Below are 24,536 nucleotides of genomic sequence, written 5' to 3'. Positions count from 1 at the left end.
ACAAGTGATTTCTGGGTTTCCCGCCTTGCCTTAAAAATTCTCTTCAAACTCCAGATTACTTACAGATTTTATAATTTTCTTCAAAATGTATTACGTTCGGTGATATTTTATGAATGTATTTTCGTAGGAGAGTAGTGTGGGATAGTGGATCCGTTTCTCCCTTCTCGTGGGAAATACAGCCACTGTAGTATGATCTATTGATAAACTATCCTTGACGTACTGATTCGAAATTCCCCTCTTGTTATGTAGTAAATTCCTCTATATACAGCTGTATTTTTATTTCGATTTTTTATTTTTCAAATCATGCCATAATACGAGCCAGGGTTTCCATACTAAGTTGTGGGACAGCACCAATACCAGGCATGTTTAGTTACTCAGCAACAGTTCTAAAGTTTCTACCATTGTCCTGCGTGATGTGGATTTCAGTGGGTGGTCGTTATGAAGTTAATAAAGGTCCTTTTAAATCCTGATTTATTAGTACATCTACCAAGAATTGCTTATGTGCGTTATCAAGTGTGTTTTACGCATCTCTTCAATGCATAACTGTTTTGCTTTCTTTAATTTGTTTCTATAAAATACTTCATTTCTGTGTAGCCAAAGGAGTCTTTTTGAAGAAATAATCTCTGGCTTTTTTGCCTTGCCTTAAAAAATTCTCTTCAAACCCTAGACGACACGCAGATTTTCCATTGTCTTCTGAGGTGTATTAGTTTTAACGACATTTTAATGTTTATTCCTCCAAGAATCTATCTTAGTATGTGGTATGGGATAGTGGGTCCCAAAGATAGCTTACTGTAGTATGACCTATTGCTAAACTATCCTTGACATACAATTTGAAATTTCACTTTTATTAAACAGTGAATTGCTCTATCTACACCTGTTTTGGTTTCTAGACTTCTGTGACAGCAATATATACTTAGAGTCATATCATACTCTTTTAACAATGATTTTATACTATGCTTTAGCACTGAATGGTAAAAATATAATGGCAGCTAATGGTTATTACATCTTCCTTCTCAAGGTTCTTCAGAGACATGAAATTTTTGATGCTTTTACTGATGTAGCTATTATCTCGAGTTTATCTTTTGTGTTTTGCAACAGCTGTATTGAGATATGATTCACATGTCAACAATTTACTCTTTTTCATCTTTTTTTAGACAGTATTTATTTACTTATTTATTTATTTAAAGGGTGCAAGTGAATGAGGAGCAGAGAGAGAGAGAGAGAGAGAGAATCCCACAAGGGACAGGGAGAGGGAGCCAGAGAAACAGGGCTCACCCAAAATGGGGCTTGTGCTCACCAATTTACTCTTTTAAAACTATTCAATTCCGTGTTTTTTAATATGTTCACACAGTGGTGCAATCATTACATTTTAGAACCTTTGCATCGTTGTGCAAGTACCTTGGCTGTCCAAACCTTATTTTCCTCCTGCCTCAACATCTAAGCATCCACAAATCTTTCTTTCTCTATCAATTTGTGTTTCATAGTTATTTTACAGAAATGAAACCATACATCTTTTGTCAATAATTTCTTTGTGTGTTTTTCTTTTTGTAACATTTAAAAAAAGTATTTATTTTGAGAGAGAGAGAGAGAGGAAATGTGAGTGGGGGAGGGGCAGAGAGAGGGAGAGACAGAATTCTCTGGGTCCATGCTGTCAGTAGTGCAGAGCCCAATGCGAGGCTCAAACCCACGGCAGTGAGATCACAACCTGACCTGAAATCAATCAAGACTCAGAGTTTAACCGACTGAGCCACCCAGGTACCCCTCTTAGCGTGTTTTTCAAGGTTGATATGTTTTGTAGCATATATCATTTCTTTTTATTGGCAAATGATATTCTATTGTATGGGTATATTACATTTTATTTATTCACCAGTTAGTGAACATTTGGGTTGTTCACACTTTGTGGGTATCAGGAGGAATGCTGCTATGAAAATTCATGTATGTTTTTCTGTGCAGATGTCTTTTTCTCTTGGGTATTATGCTTGCTGGGAAACAATACAAATATATATATTTACATATATATATTTATTTACATATATATTTACATATATTTACATATATATATTACACACATTATCAGGATTTAGAACATCAACATCACCTCCTCCTCAAAAAAACCTATTGTGTTATCCTTCGTAATTACACCCTCACTTATCTCTAACAAGTAGTGGTCTGTTCTCCATCACTGTACTTTCATCTTATTATGTCATATAAATGGAATCATACAGTATGTAGCCATTTTGTTACTGACATCTTTCACCCAGCATCATGTCTCTGATTGAGGTCTATCAATTTCATCATGAATAGTGTTTTTAGTTTTCATTGATGACTCCTGTTCCATTGTATGGATATACCAACTTTTTTAATCCATGTATCCACTTAAGGACATTTGAGTTATTCCTTATGGGCAATTTTGAATACAGCCACTATAAATATTCTTGTAAAAGTGTTTGTGTGCACACAAATTCTTTTATTCCCTCGAGAAAACAGCTAGGGGTGGGAGAAGTGCTTCATATGGTAAGTGTATATGTAACTAATGAGGAAACTACCAATCACCACTAGAGTAGTTGTGCAATTTTCCATTCCCACCGTCATTGTGTGAGAGTTCCAGTTGCTCTGCATTCTCACCAACACTTAGTATTGTTTTTCACTTTAGCTGTTCTAATAGGTGTTTAGTGTTATCTCATCAGCGTTTTATTAGGTCTTCTGTAATTTTTTCACCACATTTTTCTAGTTTTCTATATACAAATCTTTTACCTCTATCGTTAAATATAACCTTAGGTGTTTTATTCTTTTTGATGCTGTTGTAACTATAGTTATAAACATTTCATTTTCAGATTGTTTGTTGTGTATAGAAACACAGGTGATTTTTCTGTGTTGATATTGTACACTGCAACTTGGCTCAATTTGTTTATTTACTGTTGTAGCTTATTGTAGATAAACCATACATCTTGCTTTTTTTTTTGATTGTACACATTGTGCACATGTGCCCTCTTTTGTCAAAATAGTTCCCTAGTGACTGGTAGGTTGTTCCCAATGTTTTCAGATAACAATCATGCAATAAACAACCTTGTGCATAGAACATTTTGCATGAATATGAGTGTAATTAAGTGGTGAATTCTCATCACTGGAATGGCTGAATCAACTATAAAATCAGAAACAGCATACACAAGGGCACTGAGGTATAAAACAATGAGGCATGTTATTATCGTTGCTAATAGTTTAGTATTATATCATTAACATTAACAAATTTATTAGTATTTCCTAAGCAAAATGCTATGTGGCTACCCTTCTTTCATCTTGTGATGTGTTTTTTGAAAACTGGTCCCATCAAAAAGTCTCTGTGCAGGTAGGCTTTTGGGGAGAATTTGATCCTAGGGAGCAGGAATACAGAACAATGGGAGTAAATCAGGGAAGGAAGGAAAGGCAATGAAAGGAATCATTATCATTTTGATCCCTCTATGGGTGACTGGTGCCCCATCTCACCAAACCCTTCTGATATAAATTATGAAGTGTGTCTCAGAACTTGCCACTTGGTAGATAAAAAGACATGAGTTCTATTGGCCAAGGGTGGTCCTGGGTAGATTTAATGTCCCCTGTGGTTCTGGGTTGCACATCAATGCATACAGAGTAGATTCCTCAGGTGTCCCATATTGTGGTGTCACAGAAGATTCAGGGCAGGAAGCAGGAGGTATGGGATTTGGGCCTGAGGCAAAGTGCTGACCAGCTGCAGCTGTGCAAAACTTTCCATGGCTTCCATTGACCTAATTACAGCAGACATGGCTGGAGCCTAAGATGTGACAAGAAAGTATGGATTGGTGCCTGTACGTGTTTGCTGGAGCTGCCATAATACGATACTGTAGTGAGTGAACATAATCAACAGAATTAATTTCCTTGTCATTGTGGATGCTGGGAGTCCAAGATCAGGGTACCAGTAGGGTTGGTACCTCCAGGAACCCTGTCACTTGCTTGCAGATGCCTGTCCTGCTGCTGCCTCTTCAGATAATTTCTCTGTGCATGCATGCCCCTGGTGTGTTTCTGTGTGTCCAAATCTCTTATAAAGACCTACAGTGAGATTGGCTAAAGGCTCACCCTAATGTACCCATTTTAATTTACCTCTTTTAAGGGGTTTCTTCAAATACAGTCACATTGTTAGGTGCTGGGGATCACAATCTCAACATGAATTCTGGGAGAACTCAGTTCAGCCCACAACACTGTCCAAGATGTGTGTTATATGCCCTTCTGTAATTATTCCTTTTTATTAACCATGCGGGAAGCTTGCTATCTTGACCAGAGTTCTTGTTTCGTATTATATTCCACTACTTACACTACTTTTAAATATGGAGTTTTGCTTTAAGGAGGCAAATAACCTAAATGTACCATGTCAGTAAAATGTATGAGAGAAACAAGGCATTCTGAAATTAACAGAAGGATTAATGAAAGAAACAAAGGGTGTTAGGGTGGCCAGTGATGGGGGTAGCAAAAAATTGCACGAAGAGTAGAGCAACAGCAAGACAGAGCTTATTCCCTCCCCAAGGGAGGAGAGGGGCCAGACATCTAGAGAAATGTTGACCCAAATTTCTGTCAGGCTGGGCCTTTTAAGGGGTTTTGAAAGATGTGGGAAGGTTGCAGCTGTGCCCGTTGCAGGGCGGGATGGGTATGGGGAGGGGGTCAGCTCTTGGCCACATAGAGCAGGGGGGGTGGCAGGTTTTCCAGGGGCTCTGTCCACGGCTCATCTGGGATGTGGGTTGTGGTCAGGCTAGAGAAGAATATGTTTTGTAGTTGGGATCTACTTTCCAAGAATGTAGGGCACCTGACCAAGAAAAGCAGAGTTAGGGCCAAGTGCAGACACCTGTGAGTTTTGTCTATAAGCTTGGCTGGCTGGGGGTGGGGGTGGAGCTCTTGAATAGATTTCTTTCAAAGGGTAACGCACTGTGCACATTTCATCCGGTGACAAATATTCAGTTTGTGTATGTAATGTCTAGTATCAGGCAGAGACTGGGAGAGTGAATGTGACACAGGTCTGCACTCCCCAAATCATTTCTCATTCTACTCTTAGCATTGTTGTGATTGACTGATTTGTGGATTCAAACATTTATTAACTGCTGGATTCTATGAACTTGTATGATGTTTGAAACAAAACAAAGGCCCACTATTCACAGAATTTACCTTTAATTGGGAGAAAGAAAATAAACTAATATATAAAGAGTAATAACAGAGTTTCTGCTAAGTGCTAATAAAAATATTTAGGAATCCTATTTTAACATCATGTTATTGTTCCTTAACCATCCAGGATGCTCCATGTGGGGATTTGTTGATGTTGTTGATGGTGTTGCTCTCTCTGGTATCACATGTTAAAAGGAAAGGAGGGAAGGAAGGAAAGGAGGAGAAAAGGAAGGAAAGAAGGAGGGTGGGAAAAAAAAGAACGATCTTGAGTTTTTTGGTGGAAAGGTTCAGTCTGATGTGCCTGTGAAACACCCCACAGATAATTTCCATTGGCAGTGGCATGGGTTGATCTCATGTTCAGTCTAATGGCAGTAGTGGGAGAGAGAATTAGGTTACAGAGAAGCAGGTCAGAAAGACAAGATTATGCGTGGCTCAGCATTACTCATGCTCCTTGTTTCAAAGTGGGGGAGGAGGAGTGTCTCTTCACTGAGAAGGCACTTTGAGACCCAAAAATAAAGCTGGTGACTCCATACAACTTATACAGTTTTATTCAGGGAAATTTACAAATGGGGGGACAGGTCGGGTGACAATCCAGGTCCTGCACAGCTATTCTCTGCAAAGTCCCGACCCTACTCCACAAATTTTATAGGGCAACAGGATGCTATTTGTGTGTGTGTGTGTGTGTGTGTGTGTGTGTGTGTGTGTGAGGGAACTGTTTCAGAGGTTTCACAAGCACCTGACAGCTAACCTTTAATTAGGTTTTGCGGTGCCAGCTATGTGTCAGAAAGGGGAGAGGGGTGCCTGGGTGGCTCAATCAGTTAAGCATCCGACTTTGGCTCAGGTCACGATCTCATGGTTCGTGGGTTCGAGCCCCGCATCAGGCTCTACACTGACACTGACAGTGTAGAGCCTGCTTGGGGTCTCTCTCTATCCCTCTCTCTCTACCCCTCTCCCAGTCACTCTCTCTCTCTCTCAAAATAAATAAAAATAAACTTAATAAAATAAAATTATTTTTAAGAAGGATAGGGGGAGAGACTGCTATCTTTAACAAATTTACAGAGGGTCAAAGCAAGCCTCCCCCTATCTGGGCCTTGGCTATATTAGTCTCCAAGGGACCCAAAACAGGTATTCCCAAAACAGGTATTCCCAAAAGAGGCCATGGCCAGAACATGAGCAAGATGAAGCATCAAAGCTGGAGTAGGTATTATCAGTAACCCTATAGTCCTCCAGTTCTCAGCATGGCTCCCACTTTCTAAGGACAGTCCTTCCCAACTACTTACCCTCATGCATCACAAATAAACTCTCATGGACACTGTACATGTTGTTGCAGGCCATGATCCAAATGCTGATGGGGTGGACTGTAGTAAACCCTGTTGTGTCCCTTACTTTTCCATTCAGAATGAAAGGCTTCTTCCCCAGGTTCAGAGAGTGCAGCCATCTGACAGCCCTCAGTCTTCAGCCCTCTTAGAGAATTGCCCTCAGCCAAAGGAAGCAGCCTCACCCATCCACTCATGTCTCTTGCTGTGAAAGCACAACTGCCTGACAGCCATCTGTATCCACCACTGTGTTTGCTCTGAGGATGTTGCTGGACTGCTCCCATCCGCCCACTGAATACAGTAGGGTACCAGAGCATGCCCATTGCCTTGCTCACACAGTGACACTGATGACCAGGGTCAATTAACCCTGCCAAAATGATGTCCCCTCTTTCTGACATGAGGGACCTCAAGTGCCAGGTAGCTGGATAGCTTCAGGTTTAATAGGACATTGGCCATGTCGCTGGAAGTGCTACCTTTTAGGATTCAAGACATCTTAACCTGCTAAGGGTTGAGTTGAGGAGACCTGAAGCAAATACTGCCCAAGTGGCTCACTGGGAGTGACATTACACAGGGCTGTTTCTACTAACAAGCTTGATTTCTGAACCCATGTATCCCATATATTGGAGATACTGCACGTTATGATTGTCATTGACTATTGAGTGTATATGCATCCTGTGAATTGTGTAGCTCGAATGTCTGCTGAATGCAAATGTCTGCTCTAAATGTGATCATACTCTTTGGGGGCACCTGGGTGTCTCAATAGTTTGGGTGTCCAACTTCAGCTCAGGTGTTGATCTCATGCTTTATGGGTTCAAGCCCCCCCGAAGGGCTCTGTGCTGGCAGCTCAGAGACTGGAGCCTGCTTTGGATTCTGTGTCTCCCTCTCTCTCTGCCCCTCTCCTGCTCATGTTCTATCTCTCTCTCTCTTTCTCTCTCAAAAATAAACATTAAAAAACGTGACCATACTCTTTGAAATTAAACCTGTTGCAAATTTTCATTAAACAAAAAATTTTAAACTAGCCATACTCCACAATTTCTTTTCTGTGTTATTTTACCTCTATCCTCACCTTTCCTGACAAATTTCATAGGTGATATATACTGATACCTCTATTTCCTCAATACTCACTTGTCAACACACTCTACTGGATTGTTTACAGCCTTACTCTTTACTTTAGAGGTAAAAAATGAAGCCCTATCTAATATCAGCAAAGGCCTCCATGTCTCTAGCAAATGTCAAGGGATGTTTTCAGTCATTTTGTTAGTCCTTTAAAGAGAACAAAAAACTATTAGCTACTCTGCTTTTGTTCAGAAAGGACCTCTTTTGCTTCCATGACACTGTGGATTAAGTGACCTTTGAAATCTCCAAAGATTCTTCAACAATGAGCATCCCATAAAGTTGATTCCTGGTTTTCGTTCTTATAGGAATTAAATGTTTCTTAGGAGATATTTTCTCATTTTAAGTCAAACCACAGAAAGAAGAAATTTCTTTTTTTGAGAAAATACCTTCATCTTGGCCCCCTGTTGCCTACATAGACATGACTGTCTGGAAATTTTCCATTCTTTCATCTCTGTATCCCAAGGGACCTGAATTGTTTGGAAAGAGGAAAGTCAGTAGAACAATTTACTCAGTGAGGACCTTTGAGAATTCAGTAACTGAGACGATAATAACATGTCCTGTTGCCCCTTTCCTATAATTCTCTGATGGCAGCCTAGAGGAAAACCCAAATGGGCTCTTCTGGGACAAACTGCAAGAAAATAAAGCTTCAGTGGTAACAATCAGAGAGGGTAAGATCACTGTTTCCCAGTACGGGCTGGAGGAGTATGAGGAAAAGGGATGAGAAAGTGAGTATTGGGTTTACCTCTAGAATAAAGGGACTGGAACAATCCCATAACAAAGCTGAAGCCTCTGTAATTTGAAGGTGATTTACTTGCTACTTAAACCAGTCTTTCCAGCTCTTGCTAGGTTTCCTTCACTCTTCCAGAAACTAGAGCCTCTCTCCAACAGGAGTTATTTTCCAGTGAGTCTCCTCTTCTCTATTCTTTCCCATGAATTCTAGGTTCCTGTTTGATTTCCTGTCCCATCATCTATTCATTACCCACTCATTCGATGTGTGTTATGCATGATTTGCCTTCTTTGTCCCTCAAGTGATTGGATTTTTCTATTATACTCCCTGTTTTTCCTAGCAGATTTGACTTACTGATAGCTCTTACTAGTTCTGTGTTGTTGTTTTCCTTTAGTGTCCACAATATACCTACAAATAATGTAATTATTTCTGGCATTCGGTATTCAAGCTAATATCCATTACCCAACTTTCTTACTAATCTATATAAATATTCAAGAAAATATTGACTGATTGAAGTCGGAGTAAACTGTCTTGGCTTGCTCACAAATTTAACAGAAATAATTTAGTGTCTTAATGTAGAATACCCTGTTGGCTGCAATTTTAAACAACTATTCTTTATCCGGTTAAGAAATTGACCGAAGTTTCTTCATGTAGCAAGAGGCTTTTTCCAGGCAGCTAACCACAGTAATGGCTGTTACATTTTCTCAAATACTTTTTCCATCGTGATTATGGTTATGATTCCTCTTCATTTCTCTATTTTTGAGATGCATACTTTTCGCAAACACCCTAGCATTAAGGAACTTTCCATTCCTGAAATACTTGTGTTACTTGTTTATGATATATTACTCTTTTTAAAGAGGTATGACTGTGTTGTATTTAACCTTATTATTCTATTTTTTTTTGGTCTACATTTAATCATATGTTGAGCTTAAAGATTCCTTTGTAGTGTTATAGTGGACACTTTTGGTTTCAGTCATTATTATACATCTAACATTTCATGTGTTGAACACCTAGTAAATCTCTAGAAAGACAACGGAGAGCAAAAATAGTCATGACCTCTGACCCACAAATAAACATAAAATCACCATCATGAGAGGCACATTTAGGCATAGTGTAGGATGCTCCACTTGTGCTCCTCACGTGCTCTGTCTGTCCTGAACCTCACTGTCTGCTCTCCTTCTCACTGGCCTCTCAAAAATGTTCCATTACTAAGCTCATCCAACCACGAGGAAAGTGCACATTCTGTTCCCTCCACCCCAAATGAGTGCCCTTTCCTTATTTCCCTTGATGAACAACTGCCCATCCTTACTCTTGCAGTTCAAGAATACAATTTCAGAAAAGACTTTTCTATGCAACTCCCCAGACAAAATTGGTCCTCAATAATTGTTTCTCTCTTTAATTAATCACACTCTCTAGGCATTAGTAATAACAAGGGCCTCTTTCAATCATGCATAAAGTAAACATTTACTGTCATGTTAACTTTGCCTTTTAAAGTTTTTGCCTTTTAAGTTTTTTTTTTTTAATGTTTATTTATTTTTGAGAAAGAATGAGCAGGGGAGGAGCACAGAGAGAGAGAGAGAGAGAGAGAGAGAGAGAGAGACAGAGAATCCAAAGCATGCTCTGTGCTGTCCGTGTAAAGCCCAATGTGGGTCTTGAACCCACCAACTGTGAGATCATGACCTGAGCCAAAGTCGGACAACAACTAACTGACGGAGCCACCCAGGCACCCCTTTGCCTTTTTTTTTTTTTAAATTTTTTTTTTTTTCAACGTTTTTTATTTATTTTTGGGACAGAGAGAGACAGAGCATGAACGGGGGAGGGGCAGAGAGAGAGGGAGACACAGAATCGGAAACAGGCTCCAGGCTCCGAGCCATCAGCCCAGAGCCTGACGCGGGGCTCGAACTCACGGACCGCGAGATCGTGACCTGGCTGAAGTCGGACGCTTAACCGACTGCGCCACCCAGGCGCCCCACCCCTTTGCCTTTTAAGTTAAAAAAATTTTTTTTAATGTTCATTTATTTTTGAGAGAGAGAGGGAAAGAGAGAGAGAGAGAGAGAGAGAGAGAGAGAGAACATGAGCAGGGGAGGGGCAGAGAGAGAGAGACACACACACACACAGAATCTGAAACAGGCTCCAGGCTCTGAGCTGTCAGCACAGAGCCTGACCTGGGGCTGGAACCCACTAACCTGAGATCATGACCTGAGCAGAAGTGAGATGCTTAACCGACTGAGCCACCCATATATATACATATATATATATATATATATATATATATATATATATATACACACATTTTTTAACTTCTATGAATATATAGAAGTTTATATATGAATATGTATATATACACTTAAAAATTTTTTTTTTAATATTTATTTATTTCTGAGACAGAGACAGAGCATGAGCAGGGGAGGGACAGGGAGAGAGGGAGACACAGAATCAGAAGCAGGCTCCAGGCTCTGAGCTGTCAGCACAGAGCCCGACGCGGAGCTCGAACTCACAAACCGTGAGATCACGACCTGAGCCCTAGTCAGTCGCTCAACTGACTGAGCCACCCAGGCGCCCCATACTTTTTTTTTTTTTTTTTTTACAGGGCATAATAAACACCTTTATTACATGACCGAAGATAGGAAGGAGGAAGATTTATTTGCCTTTCCGGGCTTTGATTTTCCTCAGATAGAACTCTAGCTCCTTGCCCTCCAGCACATAGCCATCTGCTTGGCCACACTGGCCTGGTCTTGAAGCGATGCATGCAAGAAGCTTGCCCTGCTGGAACCGCTCCTCCAGAAGACTGCTTATTTTGGCATTCTTTTTCCTTTCATCATATTTCTTCTGAATTTTCTTTGATCGTTTTTTGTTTAAAATCTCCTCCTCCTCGGGGGTCAGCTTGACCCCCTTCTTGTGGCCCAGGGGCAGTGCATAGTGAGACTCGTACCACTGCCGGTACTGTGTGCTATCAATGAGCACGGTACGTTTCTTCACCAAGGTCTTGGCGCGGACCAGTTCGTTGTTGGATGCATTGTAGACAACATCAGTAATCTTTGTTTTGCGCGTACAACACTCAGAGCCCCAGGAGAAGTTGCCCACGTCCAGCCTCAAGACACGCTCCTTCTTACTGCCTCCCCGAATTCGGACTGCAGGTATACGGCGGGGGCCAATCTTAGTGTCGGCAGCGGGGCGTCCCAGCTCCTACTTCCGCGTCTCGTGCTAGGGCTTTCTCTTGCCCCGGTCTTGCGGTGCTTGTGCCAGTTGTCCCGAGAGATGCCCATAGCTCTCGGCGCTGGCTGTGAAAGGGTTAAAGATATTTTTTAATCTTTTAATTTTTTTTGAGAGAGAGGGAGAGAGAGCATGCATAAGCTGGGGAGAGAGAGAGAGAGAGAGAGAGAGAGAGAGAGAGAATCTCAAGCATGCTCCAGGCCCAGGGTGGCATAGAGCCCTATGTGGGGCTTGATCCTGTGACTGGAAGATCATGACCTAAGCCAACACCAAGAGTCAGATGCCTAACTGACTGCGCCACCCAGGTGCCCCAATTTTTGCTATTTTTGATGAAATCTATTGATTATTTTTCCACAATTAAAGTGCTAAGTTTTAATATAACACAGCCCTGCTCTCGAGTGAGTGCACATGAGCACACGCTCCCATACAAGTTTCGTGTTTTGCTTTAATGTGTGTGTGCTTTTGTTTCACCTTTTTTAAAAATCTATGTAGTCCACCTGCTCTTCCCTGTTCTTGGATGAGTCCACTTGGCAGATGGTATTTGAAAGAGGGAGGCATAGGATCTTCATTAATAAGAAGTACTTGATGGTGTTCAAAAGAGCTACCAGGCCTGCTGTGTTTATAATGATCCGAGTTCCATCTCTGATGGCTCTCTCAGTTTAATATTGATAAGCAATAGCCATATAAGACAGACAGACCATAGTGATGGTAAGGACAGAATCTCACATTTATCAAGTGTCCACAGAATGTCACAAGCATCACAGTAGAAACATTACATGCATCATCTCATTTACTTCACTCACCAGGCTTATGGTGTAGGGAACACTTACCACTTCCATGTAGGGGGGGTGTAGTATCTGCAGCTATGAGAGATTAACTTTCTCAGGGTCACACAGAGAGTAAGTTGGTAGACCAAATTTCTATCCCAGCAAGTCTGACTCAGATCCTATGTTCTAAACCACAGCTGTATGCTGTATTTTGGGAGAGTTGTGTATCAAAAGTAAGAAGGAATAGGTTGATTTAAAAAAGCTATCATTTATTGACCAAAAAACTATCATTTATTTACTGCACACGAGCCCTTTGAATCCTCAAAGAAGTTAATATCCATAACCACATATTTAGAATGAAAAATAATAAGACAATAGCTATGTCACATTGATATGAAGCATAAAATTAAGGCGATTTGACTTGAGAATACACATTGAGTAACTAGTATACAGGTCTTTGAATAGTGGAGATGATCAAAGAAAGACATTCAATGTCTTCAGTTATTTTGAATGGTCATAGAAGAAATTGGTTTATGTACATGGCTTCAAATAGAATTAGACCAGTGAATAGGAGATAAAAAGAGATGTCTGCTAAATTTTTAAAAGGATACCTAAGAACATTTAGATTGGAAATGAGCTACCATTTGACTGAGTGAATCTTACCTTTGGAAGAACTAATGGAGGGCGAAGGATGTCCACCTAAAGGTGGTATTAGAAGGGCGCCTGGGTGGCTCAGTCGGTTACTGACTGAGTCGGCATTTGACTTTGGCTCAGGTCACGATCTCACAGTTCATGAGTTCAAGCTCTGCGTCGGGCTCTGTGCTGACAGCTCAGAGCCTGGAGCCTGCTTCGGATTCTGTGTCTCCCTCTCACTTTGTCCCTCCCCTGCTCATGCTCTCTTTCTCCTTCAAAAATAAATAAACATTAAAAAATTTTTAAAGATGGTATTATAAAGGTAATGACTGGCTGATGTCCCAGTTGGCTAGGCACTAAATATTTCTTTTCACTCCTTCTCTAGGGGACACATCAGACACATGGAAGCAGGAAACCATACCAGAGTATCAGAATTCTTCCTCCGGGGCCTCTCAGATGACCCAGAACTGCAGCCCCTCCTCTTTGGCTTGTTTCTGTTCATGTACCTAGTCACTGTGCTAGGAAACCTGCTCATCATCGTGGCCATCCTCTCTGACTCCAACCTCCACACCCCCATGTACTTCTTCCTCTCTAACCTGTCCTCTGTTGACATCTGTTTCATTTCCACCACTGTCCCGAAGATGCTGGTAAACATTCAGGCACAGAGCAAAGACATCTCCTACCCTGGATGCCTCACTCAGCTGTATTTTTTTATGATTTTTGCTGGAATGGATGGTTTCCTCCTGACCGTGATGGCCTATGACCGGTTTGTGGCCATCTGCCACCCCCTGCACTACACAGTCATCATGAACCCACGACTCTGTGGCCTGCTGGTTCTGGTGTGTTGGCTCATCATTTTCTGGGTCTCCCTGATTCATGTCCTACTGGTGAGGCGGCTGACCTTCTGTACAGGTACGGAAATTCCACATTTCTTCTGTGAAGTGGTTCAGATTCTCCAGGTAGCCTGCTCTGACACTCGTATCAATAATATCTTCTTGTATGTGTCGACTGCCATACTGGGTGTGTTTCCTCTGACTGGGATCTTCTTTTCCTACTCTCTGATCGTCTCCTCTTTAATGAGAATGTCCTCTGCAGCAGGAAAATATAAAGCATTTTCAACCTGTGGCTCACATCTCTCTGTGGTCTCCTTGTACTATGGGGCAAGCTTGGGGCTCTATCTCAGTCCTGCTGGGATCCATTCTTCCCAGAGAATCCCAATTGCCTCAGTGATGTACACTGTGGTCACCCCCATGCTGAACCCCTTCATCTACAGCCTCAGGAACAAGGATGTGAAGGGGGCCCTGAGAAGACTCCATAGTCGTGGAGCCCTTTGTCCATGATGGGCCACTGGCCTCAGAACCAAGTAGACATTGTGAGCTCCAAAAGGCAAATAATTGTGCATATAAATCTCTTGGTTTTCTTCCTCCCCTAAAAGACATGCCTCACTTCTTCTATTCTCAAAGTCCCCATGACTTTGCCTTCATTTGGTTTTGGTTTTGTATTAGTTTCTCCTCAATAATCTCTTCAGTAATTCCTTTTTTCGTTTGTCTTCCCCGTTTGCAGACCATAACATTCTATCTTTGGTTAGCTTTCCTACAGTCATTCCTGAGATTTTTAATACTTGATGTGAAGGACTTATAGCAAGTGCCTGCATGGTTTCCTCCCAAAACTGTCTTCTCAAATGCTGACATCCTTCACCTTAATTTGGTTGTAAGTTTGTTTCTCCCTGGGGGAAACAGAATGGAAACCATACAATAGTCATAACCAAAGTGCTTGCCATATCAAGACTGTGCTTGTTGATCTACATCTGTAAATTTATGTATTTGACATTTACTTAAGATATTTTCCCTCTTTTTCAAAAAGATTGAGATTGGGATGGATCCCAACATGGAAACCTGAATATGATCCCATGCTCCTAAGTTTGCTATCTTAGTGTTCCTGAAAACACTGATGTGGATTTTCAACTTTAAGAGTAGGGATCTTGATTTGAAACCTCATTTGCTCAGGTTTGTAGGTAACATATTGCATAGGATATCACTGAGATATTGCCTCATATTTGTCTTTCTTCTGCCTTCTTTCCTTCCTTTCTTCTTGTTCTCTGCCCATTTCATGTTCTATTGGACCTTTATTTCCCCATTATTGTGGTTTTAAGATATGCCCCCAAGATCCTAAAACATGTAATAATGATTACAATAGACTAAGACTATTTTGGGGGGAGAGTATTCATAGTAGGTATTATCAGGAGTTGTAGTTACACACTTGTGAATTGTATTCAGAACTCACTTCACTTGTTAAAAAGAATTTTGATAGAAATGAGTCTGCAGTGAAGAATGGAGTAGTAGAAGATATCAGCATTTCTCCTTCATTCCCCGGGATCCTTTTACTTTCTCCACCGCATAACAATGTTATGACTGCCAATGTTCAGCAACAGGTGCATGGGGGTAGAAGTAACAGGGAAGTATGCCCCAGCATGGACAGATTTTGATGGAGAGGTGTGAGGTATACCATCTTCTTTACTCCTTAGCTGTGATAATTCTCATATTTCCATTTTGTGCCAATTTCCAGTATTTTCCCACAGGATGAAAACTCTGCTCACTTGTTGTGGGAGCTGACTTACGGTATGCTTTATTGGATATATTTTGTTCCCTGTATCACTTCTCCTGTCTCTAACCCATGTCCTTGTTCCTTACTTCTCCCAGTAAAGCACTTGCACATGAATCATTGGCTCAGTGTCTGTTTCTGAGGACCCCTAATGAAGTCAGGTGGTAAAGACTGTGAAGGGAATTAAAACAATATCATAGTTGGAATTTTTGGTTTTGGGACAAAACCAAACTGAACAAAAAAACAAGTATTGGAGATATATCTATATCTATATCGATACCGATATCGATATAGATATATATACATACATATATAGTTAGATCTTGAAATTACTGAAAAAAATAATAATTTTTCAATAATATTGGGGTGGCTTCAATTCACTTTGATTCCATTAAGTTTCTATCAGTGTGTAATTATTGTCTAATTTGTAATTTGTCCCTACAAATTGAGGAGGGGACCAAAGAGGTAAACATGATTGTAATACGGAGTGGTGAGCATAATAATGTTGGTGTATAAAAGAACCTGATGAAAAGAAAGGTAAAAAGTTTTCAAGTCATCTTGAGTAATTCCAGAGAAAATATTTAAAAATGTATTTCATGAGGGGTGCCTGGGTGGCTCAGTAGGTTAAGCGTCCGACTTTGGCAAAAGTCATGATCTCATGGCTCATGAGTTCAAGTCCCATGTTAGGCTCTGTGCTGAACATCTTGGGGCCTGGAGTCTGCTTCGGATTCTCTCTCTCTCTCTCTCTCTCTCTCTCCCCCTCCCACCTTGTGCTCTGTCTCTCAAAAAATGAATAAATGTTAAAAAAATTTTTAATTTATTTAATGAAATTGAGGTATAATTTGCATACCATTAAATTCACCCATTCAAAATGTAAATTCAATAATTTTAGTAAACAGAGAGTTATGCAACCATCACCACAATGCAGTTTTAGAACATTTCTAACACTCCAAAAGGTTCCCTTGTCTCCATTTGCAGTTAATGTCCACTCCCACCTAGTCCTAGGCAATGCCTTATCTGCTTCCTGTCTCTATAAATTGGCCTTTTCTAGATATTTTATGTAAATGGAATCATATAATATGTGGTCTTTTGATTCTGGCTTCTTTCACTTAGCGTAACGATTTTTGAGGGTTATCTATGTAGAAAACACATATCAGCATTTTGTTTCTTATGTTTGCAGAATAATACTCACATGTATAAATAAATGTCGCCCTATTTATCCAGAGTTGGTAGACACTTGGATATTCCAGTTTGGGGTTATGATGGATGAACTTTTGCATGTGTGTCTCTGTGTTGACACGTGTTTTCATTTCTTTTTTTTTTTTTTCAACTTTTTTTTTTTTTTTTTTTTTTTTATTTTTGGGACAGAGAGAGACAGAGCATGAACAGGGGAGGGGCAGAGAGAGAGGGAGACACAGAATCGGAAACAGGCTCCAGGCTCCGAGCCATCAGCCCAGAGCCTGATGCGGGGCTCGAACTCACGGACCGCGAGATCGTGACCTGGCTGAAGTCGGACGCCTAACCGACTACACCACCCAGGCGCCCCAACGTGTTTTCATTTCTTTGGGGTAGACAACTCATGGTGTAATTACTGAGTCACACGGTAAATTTACATTTCATTTGTCAGGATCTGCTAAACTGCTTTTTCAAAGTGGCTTCGCTACTTTGCATTCCCCCAAGAAATGAGTGGTGATCCACATTTTCCACATCATCACCCACACTTGGGATTCAGCAAAAACTTCTTGTGGGAGAATACACTGAGCACTGAGCACCAAATGATCACTAGAAGTTTAACTGGAGAATGGGTTGGGTAGGAAGTAGAGAGGAGAGTGGGAACTAGAGGAGAAAGGAACCACATACACATTAACATGGAGAAATTCAAGACCGAGGCGTTTCAGGAGGGTATACGGAACTGATGACTGAGTTACTGGAAATAAGTCTAGATATGTGGACGGAGGACAGACTATTGAGAGTCTACTTTGACATATTAAGGACTTGAAAGCAATGGAGCACTGGCGCCATGCGTAAACACAGGTGTAGCATGAGGACCTTAGGATTACTCTGAGTGGGAGAAAGTGGAGGCAGAGGGGACAGTTAGGAGATGGTTGAAGTGGTCGAAGGGAGAGATGATGAATGATGAGGCTGTGACCTAGCCAGTGGCAATAAAGTGGGCAGATTTTGGAAGAGAGGTGTATTAATTTCCTTTTGAAGCTGTAACATGTTGCCATTAAGCGGAGTGGCTTAAAATGACACACATTTATTATTTTATATTTCTGGAGGTCAGAAGTCTAAAATGCATCAGCAGGGCTGCTTCTCTCTGGAGGTGCTTGAGAAAGTTTGTTTCCTTGCCTTTTCCAAATTCTAGAGACCCCCCCCCCCCCGCCCCATTTGTGGGAGTTTCAGCAAAATCCCAGAAGAGCCTGAGAATGCAAAGGGGCATTTTGAAAAAGTAGACCTGTGCCCGGGTGGTCAGTTCACTGACCGTGGTCCCAGGTACACACCTGGAAACAGCCATAACCCCATGTGGACTTGGCTACAGCCCCATTTGGCCATGGCACCAGCAAAATCCCTCAGGCCCTGGAAGGAGACACATCCACCCATGCCTCAGGTAACAGATCTGCTGACCTCACTCTGAGAGGCAGACCTTGAACAGCCAGCCTATGACCCAGCTCTAGTCTCTCTCAGCTGTGGTCTTCCCACAGAGGAATCCAGAAGGACTGGTGTCCATCTGTGTCCCTGTAGATTTTGAAGCAGCCCACAACCCAGGTCCAGACTCTTTGCCATGATGTGGGAAGAATCATGCCCACAGAGGGACCGAGGGGGAGCCCCATCCATCAGTGCCCACTGAGGCAGGCCTACAGGACTCGGTCATGGATGTGGAACCTAAGTCAGCTCTGTGACATGGCTGCAGCCCCTCTGAGCTGCGTTGTGGAGCTATTCACACATGGCTAGTGAGAGAGCCATACCTTTCCACACAACTGGGAAAATAGCCAAGCTAATGAGGGACCATAAGGCAAGCTAAGGGTCAAGCACAAGCTAGCACAACACCCCCCCACCAAACCCTGCCCTCTCCCCACCCCGAGGTGGGATGTGTGTAATATTCCACAGGCACTCCTGGCTGCCCAAGAACAAAGGAAAGGAAAGAAAACAAATGGTTAACTGACACAGATCACAGTCAAACAGGACAGGAATCTCCATTAGTTTACAAATGTCTTAGTAAGTTACAAGAAAAAGGCAATCTTATCAATAGCCTAATCTCCAGAAACCTGTGTACTCAGTTTCCTAGAGCCCTGATATCACCCTCCCCTCCAAAGTGATAGGGGGAACAAAGGCAAGAAGGAGATGACAGGTAAAATTAAATTTCTTTATAACCAGCAGCCCAGTAACAAATGCTTGAGGCAAATACAGAGTATAACAGTTCTCCAGCAACTTCCTACTGTCTTAATGTTAACGCATTACTAGAGGGAAAACAACCTTAGCTTGACAATAGCAAGACCCCTGGCATCTTGTGAGTCCTCTTTAACACGTAAAAGTCCTTCAGGAGGCCCTCCTTTTGCCTTTACCTCCCCCAACTCCACAGTATGTAACCTGCCACTCTTCACAACCCCAGTGCAGCTCTTTCTGCCTATGGATCCTGTCCCTGTGCTTTAATAAAACCACTTTTTTTTGCACCAAGATGTCTCAAGAATTCTTTCTTGGAAATAGGCTCTGGACCCCCCACCACTCCAAAACCCCACCACTGCCACCTGTGGACCCTGAAGACCCTGTGCCAGCCCTGACCAAGGTCCTGGAGGCAGTCCTGTCTTCCCAGGACCCAGATAAGGTCCTTTTCCTTATTAATAGGATTTCCAACCACAGGCCCTTCCACAGATCCAGGAGCTGTGGTATCACATGGCTCCAACCCCACTCAACTATGATCCCAGAGGCAAAGCCACCATCCCTGAAACCCAGCAGAAGATCTTTATCTAGTGAAAGAAGCCTCTAAATTAGATGGAAAGAAGTGTTTGCTCCTTCAAACGCACAGACCCTAATACTAATCCCACCTGTCTGCATACACTACCAGCTGACCTGTGAAGAAGGCCAAGCTGAACACCTACCGCATAACATACAACAAATATTACCTAACGTTATATATTTACCATGACACGTTAAAACATATAAAGCTACCATAATCAAGAGTGCGTAACGCACATACATAAATATATTAATATATTACTAGTACACAAGAGTTCTCGAAACCAATGTGTCCGACTTCTGGCTCAGGTCACGATCGCACAGTTTGTGAGTTCGAGCCTCGCGTTGGACTCCATGCTGACAGCTAGAGCCTGGAGCCTGGAGCCTGCTTCAGATTCTCTCTCTCTCTCTCTCTCTCTCTCTCTCTCTCTCTCTCCCCCCTCCCCCATTCATGCTCTGTCTTTCTCTCTCTAAAATAAATAAACATTAAAAAAATTACAATAATTGTTTTTTTTTTGTTTTTTTGTTTTTTAATTTTTTTTTTAACCTTTTTTTTTTTTTTTTTTTTAATTTATTTTTGGGACAGAGAGAGACAGAGCATGAACGGGGGAGGGGCAGAGAGAGAGGGAGACACAGAATCGGAAACAGGCTCCAGGCTCCGAGCCATCAGCCCAGAGCCCGACGCGGGGCTCGAACTCACGGACCGCGAGATCGTGACCTGGCTGAAGTCGGACGCTTAACCGACTGCGCCACCCAGGCGCCCCAATAATTGTTTTTTAAATAAGGATGGGATTCCAATTCAGTGTGCCAAACGGTTTATCAATAAGTCGTCCTAAAACAATTAGCCATGTTCTCCGGAGGAAAAAAATGTGACCGGATCCACTATCACACACTACGTGTCAAAATAAATTCCATTCGGATGAGAGATTTAAATGCCGTTAAATATGTTTAAGAAGAAAATTATAAAATCTGAATAAAATCTACAGTTTGAAGAGACTTTTTAAATCCAAGCAGGAAGTGCAGATAGTCTTGTAAAAACTGCAGAACTGCAGATGGATTCAATGGAATTTTTTCTGGCCATTGTTTTGGTGTCTGTTCCGTGAGACAACCAAACTTATTTTGACACCAAAAATGATGATTCTGAGAGAGGGACATCAAATGACTTCCTAAAATTTACAGATGGAATCAAGGCCAGAAAGAAAAACCATTACTACCTGGCTCCCAGTCCTCTACTTAGAATTCTAGACCACACTGCCTTCCCCACAAAAAAAAATCTGCTGATACTGAAATTTGTGAAGAGTGTGTGACTCACCTTGTTGTAGGTCGTGTTAGGATGTCCCTGGAAGGGGACGGCCCTCTCGCCAGCGCGCCCGAAGAAACCGAAGGGCAACCAATCACCGAGCGCCAGCACAACGGAAAGCCCCGAGCAACTCGCCAGAACGAACTGAAGGTCAACCAGTTACCGAGCAACAGCACAACCTGGCACGAAAGAAAGACCCACCCGAACCTAAACCCGGAACTGCTGCAGCTTAAAAACGCTACCCCACCATACCCGGGGCGACTTCCCTGACTCCTCTCACTCCTTGAGTCACGGAACCTCGCCCCGAACCTTAGTTCCCAATAAAGCCTTAACCTGCAAAAATTCTTTTTGACTCTAACTCCTATCTTTACCCCGCCCAACGCCTGACACTAACAGGTCGTGATCACTTATGAACTTCGGAAAGCAAAAACAGGATCAAAACAAGTTTATTATGGCCGGGCCAGACAGGGAAATACAACAGGTCCCGAAAGTCTGGCCCCGAACAAGCTTTGGGAATGTCTCATAAAGGCTGTATCGACCACTCGGGTTGCAAAGGGTGGCAGTTTGAAAGGGCGGGCACCAATCACACAGTGTTGTAGGTCTTTAAAATATGAGGCGGGCACCAATCACACAGTCCTGAAGAATTTTAAAATATAACTTGTTGACTCTAGCTAGTTGAATGCTGAATCATGTTGTTTACAATATTAGTCTTCTATCTAGTTCGAACAGAATGTGGTGCCTGAGAATGGGGAAAGGTGATTATGCCAAGCAGGTTTACAGAAGCTAAAACAAGCAGTTAAGAGGGAGTTTTATCTCTCAGTAACTCAGCAAATGTGGTTTTAACCAGAACTAATATTTTGGGAACAGGAGAAAAGCTTCTATGAAAGCCCAAAACAAACACTGGTTCAGCATCTCACACTCTGTGGTCCTTCTAAGCTTACATAGGTCATAGTTTACTCTTGGGCTACAGGAGGCTAGCTATGTTTGCCCTTTACAACCTGAATCAGTCAACCAACAAACTCAAGAGCAGAGTCCTATAGAAATTCACACTGCTGAAGATATTCCAATTGCTGCAGAAGTGCATGCAATTTCTGAAGATTATGATATAGAGACAGAAAACAATTCCTTGATAGTCTCCACAACCAAACTGAAGAAGAGACTCCAGCTAAGCTTTCCAAAATTCTTGGCAAGAGCCAAGCTTTGAATGTGATAGCCCAGCAGAAGTAGCCTTTACTGAGAGCTAATAGCAGTGGCATCTAGAAATGTGAACTTTGTGAGTTCAACAGTAATGAGGGAGCATAAGGCAAGCTGAGGGCAAAGTACAGGCTAACAGCACCTCTCCCCTCCCCCCCCCCCCAGGTGGGATATGTGTGATGGTCCTCAGACACTCCTGGCTGCCTAAGAGCAAAGGAAAAGGACAGAAAACAAATGGTTAAATTGACAGGGGTCTCCTTCAGTTTACAAATAACTTAGTAAACTGCAAGAAAAAGGCAATCTTATCCATAGCCTAATCTCTAGAAACCTATAGACTCTGTTTCCTGGAGCCCTAATATCACCCTCATCAAGATGTAAGGGGGGTTTAAGTGCTTGCCATGGTGATGTGGGAAACTAAGGCAAATGAAAAATCAAATTCCCGGGGCACTTGGGTGGCTCAGTCGGTTGAGCATCTGACTTTGGCTCAGGTCATGATCTTGCAGTTCATGAGTTTGAGCCCTGCGTCAGGCTCTGTGCTGACAGCTCAGAGCCTGGAGCCTGCTTCGGATTCTGTGTCTCCCTCTCTCTACCCCTTCCCCACTCATGCTCTGTCTCTCAAAGATGAATAAACGTTAAAAAAAATTAAAAAAAAAATTAAATTCCCTTATGGCCAACAGCCCACTGACAAGTCCTTGAAACAGGCAGAGTGACCTCCCTCTAGGAGCTCAGCTGCCTTGATGATGACACTTTGCTAGGGGCAAAAGGGTATCTTGGCTTAACATTATCCTGTTTGCCCCGCCCCAACCAGGATCCTGTGAGTCTCTTTAAACACATAAAAATTCCTTTGCAAACCTCCTTTTTCTTTAACCCCTGAGTATATATTGGAAATTACACTCCAAGCATATGGCCCCTGATATACATCTGAAGGCTCTCATGGCTGAGGTTTTACTAACAGTAATAAATGATGTTTTCCTAACAACAACCAGCCCCTCAAGATCCTGGAAACCTTGCTTCCAAAATACCTTAGAGACTTTCTCTATCCCTGACCCCCTCCCAACCTGAGGATATATAATGAGTTACCCATCACGACCCCAGTACAGCTCTTCATGCCCATGGGTCTTGTGCCTGTGCATTAATAAAATCACTGTTTTGCACCAAAGACATCTTCCAGAAGTCTTTCTTGACTGTTGGCTCTGAACCCCACCATTACTCCCAAAACCTGATCAGCAAATATTTTCCTGATTTAAATCAGCATATGATCCTGAAGCATAAGTGTACTGATTCAGATGTGTGTCAAGCATGCAAGGACAGTTTCTCTCCCAATGTGCTTCTGATCGAACACGCAAACTGCGTGAAGACGAGCCCTACATTTATTGATACTGTGACTATAAAACAGTGATTTTTGAGAACCTCAGCCAGCACACTGCAGACACCCATTTTATTGACCACCTTTATTGGTGTGAGCTGCACAATGTACAGTTCTCCTCATGCAGTGACCTCGACCTACATTTCCGGGAGCACAGCTGTGATGAATGGTACTTGTGTCAGTTTTGTGAGCATGAAACAGTCGATCCAGAAGACGTCCACACCCATGTGGTAAGTGGACATAACTAAAGAGTTAATCATAAATATAACCACGGAGAAGATGGACAGCTACAGCCTCTTCAGCAAAATTACCTCTGACAAATGTAAAAACTTCTTTGTATGTCAAGTATGTGGTTTTTGGAGGAGACTTCTGGCAAATGTTAACAGGTGTGTTGCTACAGAGATACTTAAATTTCTCCTCATGCTTGTGATGACTGGGAAAGGCTTTTCAAGGATGCTAGAATATTGCAAACATTTGAATTCACATTTATCTGAAGGGGTTAATTTATGTCAATATGGTGAATATTCGACAAGACAAACTGAAGAACTTAATATTCATCTAGATTTCAAGCACTAAGCTGACTTACCTTATAAATGTAGTGACTGCTTTATGGGGTTTAGGAAGTGAGAGAGAATTAAGAAGTCACCTTCAAGTCCATGAGACAACTTGATTACTTTCTTTAACTTCCATAATGTTAATGTAAAATAATAAATTTGAGTTTTATGGGGATGTTTAAAAAAACAAATGTTTGTACAGTAAAAGATGAAACATTAGGGGTGCCTGGGTGGCTCAGTTGGATAAGCATCTGACTCGATTTTGGCTCAGGTCATGATCACACCGTCCTGAGATCAAGCCCCCCATTTGGGCTCCAAACTGGACATGGAGCCTGCTTAAGATGATCTCTCTCTCCCTCTGACCCTCCTCCGCGCTCTCTCTCTCTCTCAAATAAAAGATGAAACTTTAACATAGCAACCGAGATGACCAGTTCTATAGATACATAAAACACATTTGATGATGCACATGAAAACGATGTTTCTCTTTTTATTGAAGAATAATTGACATACAATACTGGATTAGTTGCAGGCATACACATAACGCTTTGATATACATACACATCATGAAAGGGTCACCACAGTAAGTGTAGTTAGCATCTGTCAACATACAAAGGTGTTACAGTGTTACATTG

General features: G+C 41.9%; 1 protein-coding gene and 2 pseudogenes across 4 annotated transcripts in view; 2 read left to right on the top strand and 1 right to left on the bottom strand.

The window, feature by feature from the left end:
- Positions 1-14,275, top strand: part of LOC122213926 (olfactory receptor 7D4-like) — a 141,297-nt gene extending 127,022 nt beyond the window's left edge. For all 4 annotated transcript variants that reach the window (XM_042928346.1, XM_042928345.1, XM_042928344.1 and 1 more), the window contains one exon: positions 13,321-14,275. In XM_042928346.1, the coding sequence (XP_042784280.1) occupies positions 13,337-14,275 (939 nt within the window). In that variant the 5' untranslated portion in view covers positions 13,321-13,336. The remainder of the gene's footprint in view (positions 1-13,320) is intronic.
- On the bottom strand, positions 10,942-11,588 carry LOC122213927 (annotated as a pseudogene).
- Positions 14,276-17,404: 3,129 nt separating the features above from the next.
- Positions 17,405-24,020, top strand: LOC122209819 (annotated as a pseudogene).
- The last annotated feature ends 516 nt before the right edge of the window (positions 24,021-24,536 follow it).

This window comes from Panthera leo, chromosome A2 (assembly GCF_018350215.1).
Source record: "Panthera leo isolate Ple1 chromosome A2, P.leo_Ple1_pat1.1, whole genome shotgun sequence".
NCBI lineage: Eukaryota > Metazoa > Chordata > Mammalia > Carnivora > Felidae > Panthera > Panthera leo.
This window is presented reverse-complemented; position numbering and strand designations above follow the sequence as displayed.